The 10,850-nt window shown below is 31.6% G+C and overlaps 2 protein-coding genes across 2 annotated transcripts; one reads left to right on the plus strand and one right to left on the minus strand.

Annotated features, from left to right (window-relative positions):
• The first annotated feature begins 619 nt into the window (after positions 1-619).
• Positions 620-2,119, plus strand: LOC107434154 (beta-D-glucosyl crocetin beta-1,6-glucosyltransferase-like). Its single transcript, XM_016045577.3, has one exon. The coding sequence runs from the start codon at positions 626-628 to the stop codon at positions 2,009-2,011; it is 1,386 nt and encodes a 461-aa protein (XP_015901063.2). The 5' UTR covers positions 620-625; the 3' UTR covers positions 2,012-2,119.
• A 4,694-nt stretch (positions 2,120-6,813) lies between these two features.
• Positions 6,814-7,959, minus strand: LOC125421458 (glutathione gamma-glutamylcysteinyltransferase 1). The gene is made up of 3 exons (XM_048470561.2): positions 7,818-7,959; positions 7,507-7,663; positions 6,814-7,403 (listed from the first exon to the last, which is right to left on the minus strand). Exons 1-3 carry the CDS (start codon positions 7,890-7,892, stop codon positions 7,132-7,134), a joined length of 504 nt encoding a protein of 167 aa, XP_048326518.1. The 5' UTR covers positions 7,893-7,959; the 3' UTR covers positions 6,814-7,131.
• Between the last annotated feature and the right edge of the window lie 2,891 nt (positions 7,960-10,850).

Consider the following 10,850-nt stretch of genomic DNA (forward strand, 5'->3'; position numbering starts at 1 on the left):
AATAAAAGTAAATTTGACAAATAATTAGAAATTTACATTTATTTTAGAAAAAAAAAATTAGAATCATTTAGTAAAATTATTTTTATTAATTTTGTTAAAAATTCATGTGCAAAGCAATTTTGTCCATTACTCTTTATAGAATTTATCCATCAAAGAAATTTATTTATTTATTTATTATTATTATTATTATTTTCTTTTGAATCCTACGCGTGTATTTACACGAGCCGCAATTCCAAGCTTCCACGTTCCATATTAATCCCCAAAACAAAGTCACGCGGCACATGACTCATTCTTTTATGGATCTGATACCGAGCAGCTAGCACCTCTTGAAAATATGTAAATACAACCAAGCACAAACTGATATCTATATTTATATACATATATACATACATATACATATATAGGTTATTTATGATGCAAATGTTTATATTTTATTTTTTAACAACGATGATTTGTAAAGAAGTCATTATTTATACTATATATAAAAATTAAAGGTATATTCAAAATCATCACTAATACTACACATGTCATTTTTTTTTTTTAAATCTATGTCATAATAAAATTCAAACGTCCACGTTATAGAATTTCATTTTATATATATATATATATATATATATATATATGCATGCTACCACACACACACAGCCTCAACGGCATAATGGATTCAAAGAGTGGCAAAATTGGTGTTGTAATGTTTCCATGGTTAGCTCATGGTCACATATCTCCTTTCCTAGAGCTGGCCAAGAAGCTAACCACTAGAAACTTTCACATATATTTTTGTTCAACACCTGCAAATCTAGTCTCCATTAAACAAAAGCTCTATCCAAAATACTCCTTCTCTATTGAACTTGTGGAGCTTCATCTTCCTCACTTGCCTGAGCTTCCTCCTCACTATCACACCACAAATGGCCTCCCACCCCATCTCATGGACACTCTCAAAGCTGCCTTTGACATGGCAAGCGCTGCTTTCTCTCACATACTCAAAGCTCTCAAACCGAATTTGCTAATTTATGATTTTCTTCAACCGTGGGCACCATCTCTAGCTCTTCAACAAAAAATTCCAGCTGTCGAGTTCTTATGCACTAGTGCAACCATGATGTCATTTTTGAATCACTTCCTCAAGAACCCCGGTATCAAGTTTCCTTTTCCATCAATTTATCTTCACGATCACGAAGTCGGTGACTTCATCTATCTCCTCGAATCTTCAGCAAACAACATCGAGAGCAAAGACCCTGTAAGAGCATGCGGTGAACGATCATCTAACATCGTTTTGATAAAGACGACAGGAGAGATGGAAGGAAAATACATTGATTATCTCTCTTTTCTAATGGACAAGAAGATTGTCCCAGTTGGGCCTCTTGTTCCGGAGCCTATCAAAGAATATGGTGAGGAAACAAAAATCATCAAATGGCTGAACACAAAGGAAAGATCTTCTGTGGTGTTTGTTTCGTTTGGAAGTGAGTATTTCTTATCCAAGGAAGATATGAATGAGATAGCTTATGGATTGGAGCTAAGCAAGGTGAATTTCATTTGGGTTGTTAGGTTTCCATTGGGAGGGAATAGTAAGCTTGATGAAGAATTACCTGATGGGTTTGTGGAAAGAATAGGAGAAAGAGGAATGGTGGTGGAGGGTTGGGCACCCCAAATAAAAATTTTGGAGAATTGGAGTATTGGTGGGTTTGTGAGTCACTGTGGATGGAGCTCTGTAATGGAGAGCATAAAGTTTGGAGTTCCTATTATAGCACTGCCTATGCATCTTGACCAGCCACTCAACGCTAGATTGGTAGAAGAGCTTGGTGTTGGAGTGGAGGTTTATAGAGACAAAAATGGGAGAATTGAAAGAAAGGAATTAGAAAGAACAATAAAATATGTGATGGAGGAGGAAAATGGAGAGGTTTTGAGAATGAAGACAAATGAATTTAGAGACAAAATGAGAAACAAAGGAGATGAAGAGATTGATGTGGTTGTGGCCGAGTTGGTGAAACTTTATAGGAAGGTACAGATTAATTAGTTGCTTCATATTTCTCCATTATTTGAGTTTTGTTTGTTTGTTTGTTTGTTTGTTTGTTTTCTATGCAAAATATATATATATATATATATATAAATTTGCCTGTTTGTACGGTTGTTTTTTGAACGACTCTTATTTCCTCGTATTGACTATCCAAATAAGAATAATCAATTCCATTTTTTACATCAAATTTTGAAGATTTGGAAAATAATATTTTATGGGTTTAAGAGCTTCATTTTCTACTATGTAGGCTTGAAAAATTGAAATAATTAATTATAAGAGATTTCTCCAAGTTTGATGTATTGGAAAAAAGCATATGTTTATTTCACAAGCCTTCAAGGAAAATCCAGATTTTTTTTTTTTTCCCTAATGTAAGGGATCACCTTCAATGAAATATTAAAAAAAAAAAAAAAAAAAAACTTTAGGATACCTTTTTTTCCCTCTTTTTTTTTTTTTTTTTTCTTTTTTTCTGGCTTGTCTTTTTAATAATGAAAACAATAATGGTAATAATAAATGTTATGTTGACTTGCCGACCCCTTTTTTTCAGTCTTCGGCCAACTCGAGAATAACTCCTCCCAGTTCAATAGTCAAACAAATCTATAAACGTTAATTATCAAGCAAAGCTAAAAGTCATAGATGAAACCCAAAGCAAAACAACTTTAAGTTCTTTCATCTTTCTCATATAGAATTAATAATATAAAGAACAAAAAAGAACCTAGCTAGCTAGCCGACAAATTTTTTCATCAAATTTCTAACCACAAGTTATTAAGCAATAAAAGTAAGATGTAAGAGTCAAATTTCATAAGTAAGGACAGTAAAAAGATTGCAACTTATAAAGTAACATGCAAAGAGAGAAAGAAATAAAAATAATAATGGCAAATAAAAGATAATAAGAAAAAGTGATTCAAAGAGTTTGTTAACCTAATAATATTGTTTTATCTAGGGAAATTAAATTAAATCGAACTTAAACTAAACAACGCCTACAGAGACGACATGTATAATTTTTGTGGAGCCACTGAAGGATACAGTTTTGGTGATAAACATGTTTGCATGGAAAACGAATCAAGTAGAGGCTCAGTCCAGCAGAAGAAGAAGAAGAAGAAGATGGTGATGGTGATGATGATGATGATGATGATAAGGTCTCCAAGCAGATACTGCAGGCACCCAAATTTTCTTACTCTTGTTTCTTATCACTATTAATAAAGTCTGCAACTATTAGTCTTCATGAGCAATGTTTTTCAGCCTAAGATCCATTAAATGGATCGTGACCACTTGTAGTTATTGATGCAATAAATCCATTAGGAGTACTACTTTCGAACACATCATGATCACGTCAAATAAATCCATCAGTTTCAGACGCATCCGCCAGCGGCGGCAGCCCGTGGAATGCCGCCACCATCATTCTAAATCACCTGAGCGCCACTCTTTCCCTTTCCCTGGACCTTCACGGGACATTCTCCCGTTCTCCTCCTCCTCCTCCTCATCCTCCTCATCCACCTACAGCGATCTTGACCGCATTATTAGATATAGTCTCATATACGATTCATGATCCATTGAAGAAGAAGATGATGAATATAGTATTGATTAATTCCAGGAAAAAATAAAAACACTAATAAAACCAAATTAGACTTCAATTTTTGCATAGTACTTTTTAGCGAATATACATATATACATATATATATATATATATATATATATATAATACTGCATGCAGCATCAGATCAGATTTATAACAATTTCGCGTAGTATGAAATTGATTGCTTATAATATATGCAAATAACCTATATAAACAACTACAATTTATATATACATATATATATATATATATATATATACTTAAAACCACAACGCTTTTGAAATGAAGTTGATAAAAATAAATAAATAATAGCATAGAGAATAAAATCTTCCATTTAAATATTTCTTATTATTAAATATTTCTTATTATTGTTATTTTTTTTTTTAACAATCTTATCAAATTTGTTATGAAAAAAAAAAGGGAAACAAAAAAAGATTTGATCATTTAATTAAAACATTTTGGTTATACTTCTTTCTACATATACGTAACTTATAATATTTATCTTTTTTTTTTCTTTTTTCTTTTTTTTTTCTTTTATGGCATCTTCATTTTAATTAATTGTATCGTTTTACACACAAAACCAAAAAAAGGAAGAAAATAACAAGGGAGATTTACGTGGTTCGGCATATATATGTGCCTACGTCCACGGGAAGGAAAATGAGGAATCCACTATCAACCAAAATTACAATACAGAGATTAGAACACTTAATTAATTTCCCCAGAAATATTGTTTTGGGTACGTTCTCAATTAGAAATTAAAGAAATCATCATCTAAAATATCCTCCAACTGATCATCAGGGGGCAGTTCTGCAAAATAAAGTGGAACTTTTTGCAGCTCTTGCGCAAAATACATTCCATCAATATTATTAATATCATCTTCATCAATTTTCACTTCTTCCTCTGCTTCATAAACGATAGTGTGCTGTTGTTGATCTCTTTCCATTTGATGATCATGATGATCCATATGAGCTTGGAAATCGATATCCTCACATCTGAGTTCCATTAAATCATGATCATCGTGATCAATTTCCAATTCCAGAATATCCTCAAGGTTTTCCACAAATTTATCAAGCGCTTCATCATGATCCTGATGATCATCTTCCACTATTACCACATGATCGTCATTAATACTGCTAGTACTCTTATTAGTAGCCTCGTCTTCATTATAATTAATGTGCTGTTGATCTGCTTCCACTTGATGATCATGATCATGATCTATATGAGCTTGGAAGTCGTCACGGCTGATTTCCATCAAATCATCATGATCAACATCAATTTCCAATCCCAAGATATCCTCAAGCTTTTCGGCAAATTTATCAAGCCCTTCATCTTCCACTACTACCTCATGATCATCACTAATACTACTCTTAATAGTATCCTTGTCTTGTTGACCAGCTTCTTGATGATCTTCCAATAATATTTCAGCTCCAGCAGTTGATGATGATGACGACTTTTCATGAATGCGAAACTCATCATCCCAGATCGTTATCTCCTTCAATTCATCATCATCCTCGAACACAACTCCCCAGTCAATTAAATCGTTGACGCTGATTGGATTATTAGTGTTATTATTATCATCTCTGCGTTGTCGATCATCTTGTTGTTCCACTTGAATACTAATATTATTCAGATGATCAGCAGCTGCTCCACCAGTACCATTCGATGATGACCACTGTTCTTGTTCGTTGAGGTTCAAGTAGTACTCCATTAATTTATCAGCTTCATCATCTTTGGGAAACAAATCACCAACCTTTTGAATTGGATTATTAATGCTCATTGTTTCTTGATGATGATATGATTGAGTCGGCTGATGCTGATTATGATGATGATCTTCTTCATGGAAGACTGATATTCTTGATGATGATAGTGGATTTTCTTGGATAATATTATTGTTATTATCACTGATCTTCAATTTCCTCCTCTTTCGTTCTCTGCCGCAGTCCTCGTTGATTTTCCTTCGGAGTCTACACAAAACATACTCATTGTCTCCATGAGCACGATGATGATTATTATGAAGAAGAGTGTACTCGTGCATGATCCATGCACCGTGGTCACGTCCCCCGTTATTCTCATACCGGAAGTGTCTCTTCTCACCAACACCCTCCACCACTTCACCGCAGTTTGCACCCGACCATGTACCAGAGCCCACACGCCGGTTAATCCTCTTGCCATTAACAGACACCTTCTTTAGCTTGGTAAACAAGTAAAGATCCTCTCCCTTCTTGACATTGAGACCGCCATGGTCGTTCCATATCTCCCAAGGTTCTTTGTTGCCGTACATATCGCACTCTCCCAAGAACTGACATGTTGTTTTTCCAAGATTCACCTTCTCGTTGAGAAAGTAGATTAGGTCTCCATCAGAAGGAATGAACCTGAAGCCTCGTGGCAACTCCATTCTTGTACGGATCGATTATTGTAAGTTATAGAGTTCTGTAAATATTACGTAATGCGTAGACAAAATTTGGAAAGAAAAATACTACGCAAGAAAAGAAAAGAAAGTTGACATACCTTGTAAAACGCACCAACAAATCTTGCTCTCAATCTTTGTGTATGGTATGTAATTAAGAGCTATAACATACATACAAATATATATATATATATATATATATATATATATATGGTTATAGAGTTTGAAGTGCAGTAGGGTACATCCACTACTCACTTTCTAGCTGCCTGGTGTAAGCGGTGGTACTGGCCGCCACATTTGCAAGTGTAGTAGTAGTATATCTGACTTTGCTTGTTTTAATTTGAGTAGTATAAATATACAATTAGTATCATTATCTTATATATATGTCCTATATATATTAGAAGGTCATTATAAGAACCCCAAAATTAATCAAGAATAAATGTATATACATATATTAGTATATATCTTATACATACATACATACCTAAATATATATACATATTATAATTAAATAAGAGAATGTTTATTTTCATTTTTTTATATTTCAGTATTTGTAAACTAAATTGAAATAAATAAAATAAAAAATTAATAATATCTCTAAGAAAAACTATTATGATGTGTTCCATTATATATATATATATGCAATCATTTGTTCCCATTATTGATTTCATTATTTTTATATAAGTCAGGGCCTAATTCAATTTGCATCCACCCCATTAGGAGAAGAAAGTAAACAATGTCAACTTTCATATTCCTGAAATTATCATACATTGGTTAAGTTTAATAATTTTATTATCATTCTTCTATCAAAACATCCTCATAGTAAAATCATCGACCCTTCTTTTCCAATTCTTTGATTATTTTAAACATTAAAATTTAAAAATATATTTGTACGGACAATATTATAAATTTAACAAAATTCCAAAATTCAAAAAAAAAAAAATCAAACTTTTATATGGATTAAATTAAAAAAAAATTACTAATATATATTCGAATATCAACCTTTAAAGACTAACAAATGTGGCCTTGATGGAAAAGTCCAGATCAACCTATTTTGTCCATAATCCTGGATAAAATAGTTTCACCGTATATCGAAATACATATGTGGAGCATAGAAGGAAATAGAAACAAAAATAGTCGCTAAAAAAAGTAGAATGAGTGAAGTGACAACACCTGCTTGAAACCGGTTCTATGATATAACGAGACTACATGACAATCCTGTTTACAGGTAGATAAAATTACAGATTTTCGGAAATCATCAACTGTGCTTTCACTTGTCCTAAAAGCTTCAATTTGTGCCCCATTGCAGTGAGCCAAATATACAAAATTGCCAAATGAGATCCCTTCACTTTTAATATTTGAAAAGGGTTCACCACAATCCAACATTGAGTCCACGTACCAACTCCAACGCCCTATATAAACTCACAAGAAGCCAATAACCAATTAGCTATCAAAAAAAAAAAAAAATTCGTATTTGAGCTCAAAAAGTACATATTTATAGGAATGCTTACATACCTTTCCATTTTTTGGGTGGATCAATAGCAAGCGTGTTGAGAACCATGGCAAGGGTGCCCACTCCACAATAGTTGATCTCAGTTTGGGACTGATAATATGAGATAAGCTTGAAAAAACCTTCCATGGTTCCATTTCCAAGAGCTTCAGTGAAGAGACGCTGCAAATTAATCCCATATTAAAATTAATATTAATCAATTAATTCACAGAAAGCCATATCAACAAAAATTAAAGCTGCTAAGACAAATTCAAGTTGGGATGGGAAAAAGTGAAATATATCGTGTGTTATCCGTTATAATTATTTTGTACGTTACCTTGCCTTCAATGGAGGCAAAGTCAATCGCCGGAGGAGAGGGAAGGGCTATGCGGGGAAGACCAGGAAACGACATTATTCTGGAGTTATTTATCTTAGCTTCAACCTTAGAAAGCTATAGTTTTAGCCAAAAAAATTGCTTAGAAAGCTATAGTACTAGAACATTTTTGTTTGCTTGACTGTTTATATAGTTTTATTTAATTTGCAGGCCTACCAGCTTTTTTTTTTTTCTTTTTTTTTTTTTAAATATTGCTAAAAGTTGGTGCACCAGATATTTACTACCATTGGATGCAAAATACATTAATTGTTTTGTGGCCAGAATTTTGTTTCAAAGTTGTATATATATGTAGATACACATAAATTTTGATGAAAAGTTTTCAACGTTATTGAATGTCATACACACACAATATATTGAATGTCATTTACATATACATAGAAATGATATAACAAAAAAATTATGACAAGGGATTATGAGAGCCAACATTTACAATTATCAAATTTATATGATTTTTATGATCTGATAATTGTAAATGATTGTTCTTCATTGTTATTCCTTATAAATTCCTTACCATATCAAAACTATATATATATATATATATATCTAAGAATTCAACTAACAAAAAATATAAAATATTAAATGTAAGTTAATAAGGGCTATTCCTATAGAAAATAATCACGTGTGTTAATGCCATGGGCGGATAAAAGGGACCTAAAAAATAACCACAAATTCTAAAATGTTATATACTGAATATGGCTATAGAGTTTGAAGTGAAGTAGGGTACATCCACTACTCACTTTCTCTCTAGCTGCCTGGTGTAAGCGGTGGTACTGGCCGCCACATTTGCAAGTGTAATATGAGTAGTATATCTGACTTTGCTTGTTTTAATTTGAGTAGTATAAATATACAATTAGTATCATTTGAACCCTATATCTAATCTGTATGTCCTATATATATTAGAAGGTCAGTATAAGAACCCTAAAATTAATCAAGAATAAATGTATATGCATATGTTAGTATATATCTTAGACTTACATACATACCTAAATATGTATACGTATTATAATTAAATAAGAAAATGTTTATTTTCAGTTTTTTATATTTTTTTATATTTCATCATTTGTAAATTAAATTGAAATAAATAAAATAAAAAACTAATAATATTTCTAAGAAAAACTATTAAGATGTGTTCCAGTATATATATATATATATGCAATCATTTGTTCACATTATTTATTTATTTTTTGTTATATTAAGAATTTTATTTCATTATTTTTATATAAGTCAGGGCTTAATTCAATTTGCATCCACCTCATTAGGAAAAGAAATTCGCATTGCATAATGCCTTTTTTTAAAAAAATAAAATAAAGAAATAAACTGGAAAAAAGGAGCAAAGACAATTACTGGATGTGATTTAATTTAATTCTGATCTTCTACCAAATTAAATATGGATATTATGTTGTTGTGGCTCATAAATTAGCTAGAACTTCAATTGCTAATGTATGTATTTGGCCAGAAGAAAATCCTCTGTGGCTTCAGGCTTGTTTGGATAATGATATTTCTACTCTTGTTCATTAATACAAACAATTGTTTTTCTCAAAAAAAAAAAAATGATAGATATAATTTAATTTTAATTTTTTTTTCTTTTTCTTTTTCTTTTTCTTTTCTTCTATTATGGTTTTCAATTGATCATTGACTAATATATTCTTTTCTTTATATCCAATTCATCGATCTATTTCTTTAACACATGATTTTATTGTTTTAAAAATTAATTAAACATTGTTTTCTTTAACATATATTATTATTATTTTTTTTTTTTGAAATGAGAAAATTACAAATAACATTTGCCCTGCCTTCCCCTTTGAATAATAATTATTATTATTTTTTTTTTATGGTGAATGTCCATTTATACATATACATATAAATATACTACACAGACTCAAAACTATACATAATGGATTCGAATTATGGTAAAATTAGTGTTCTCATGTTTCAATGGCTAGTTCATGGCCACGTATATCTATCTCCTATTATGGAGTTCCTATTATAGCCTTGCCAAGTTAATGCTAGACAAGTAGAGGAGCTTGGTGTTGTTGGTGTGGAGGGTTGATTTAAGAGAGATATTGAAAATGAAGAAGAAGCTTGGTGCTGTTGGTGTGGAAGGTTAATTAAGAGAGGTATAAATGGGAAAATTGAAAATGAAGAAGGTGCAGGAGGAAGACAATTGAGTTTAGAGACAAAATGAGAAACAATGGAGATGATCATATAATTAAAGAGATTGGATGGGGGTTGTGGAGGGAGTTGGTGTAACTTTGTAGGAAAAGTTAAGATTAGCCACTTCATATATATTATCCATTACTTAAATTTTGTCTGTATGTGGTTCTGTGCTGATTATTTATTCCATTACTTAAATTTTGTCTGTATGTGGTTCTGTGCTGATTATTTATAATAAAATAAATAATGAGATTATATATGAAGTGGTTTTCGGGAAGTTAATATGTTAGATAAGTTAGATGTGACCATATCTAAAGCTTTCATTAGGATGAGCTGAGATGGGGTGTGAGGCCTTTTGTTAGAGGAGGAAGGTCAGGAAATGATGGAAGTTGAAGCTCAACAAGCTCTATTGAAAATAAAGAAAGATTTATAGGAGTTGAACAAAAGTATATATGTGGAAATTTCTTGAAGCAAGCTTCTTGGCTAGCTTTAGGAAGGGTGATATATGACCATGAGCCAACGATGGAAACAGGAGATCTTGGATAGTAGTCGTCTCCCCTACAATCCATCATTATATGCTATCTCTATTTCTTCATTTTTTATTTTTTGTTTTTGTGATTTTGGAAATCTCTATCTCAAATTCTCAAAATTTGAATGTTTGTATTAATAACGCATTAAGCTTGTAGTAAAATAAAACGTGTACATATTAATTATGATACAGATGAGAACAATGATAAAAGGCCACCATGAGTTACAACATACTAATTGAGGTAATTAAACTAAATGCCTAAATATTAATTAAATTATCGGTTAAAAAATGGT

Source organism: Ziziphus jujuba, chromosome 8 (assembly GCF_031755915.1).
Source record: "Ziziphus jujuba cultivar Dongzao chromosome 8, ASM3175591v1".
In the NCBI taxonomy this organism is placed as follows: Eukaryota; Viridiplantae; Streptophyta; class Magnoliopsida; order Rosales; family Rhamnaceae; genus Ziziphus; species Ziziphus jujuba.

Coding starts and splice junctions, on each gene's coding strand:
- LOC107434154 (XM_016045577.3), top strand. CDS start 626: ATGCTACCACACACACACAGCCTCAACGGCATAATGGATTCAAAGAGT.
- LOC125421458 (XM_048470561.2), bottom strand. CDS start 7,892: ATGTCGTTTCCTGGTCTTCCCCGCATAGCCCTTCCCTCTCCTCCGGCG. Junction 7,664..7,817: donor TTGCCTCCATTGAAGGCAAG/GTAACGTACAAA, acceptor ATTAATTTGCAG/CGTCTCTTCACTGAAGCTCT. Junction 7,404..7,506: donor TCCACCCAAAAAATGGAAAG/GTATGTAAGCAT, acceptor GAGTTTATATAG/GGCGTTGGAGTTGGTACGTG.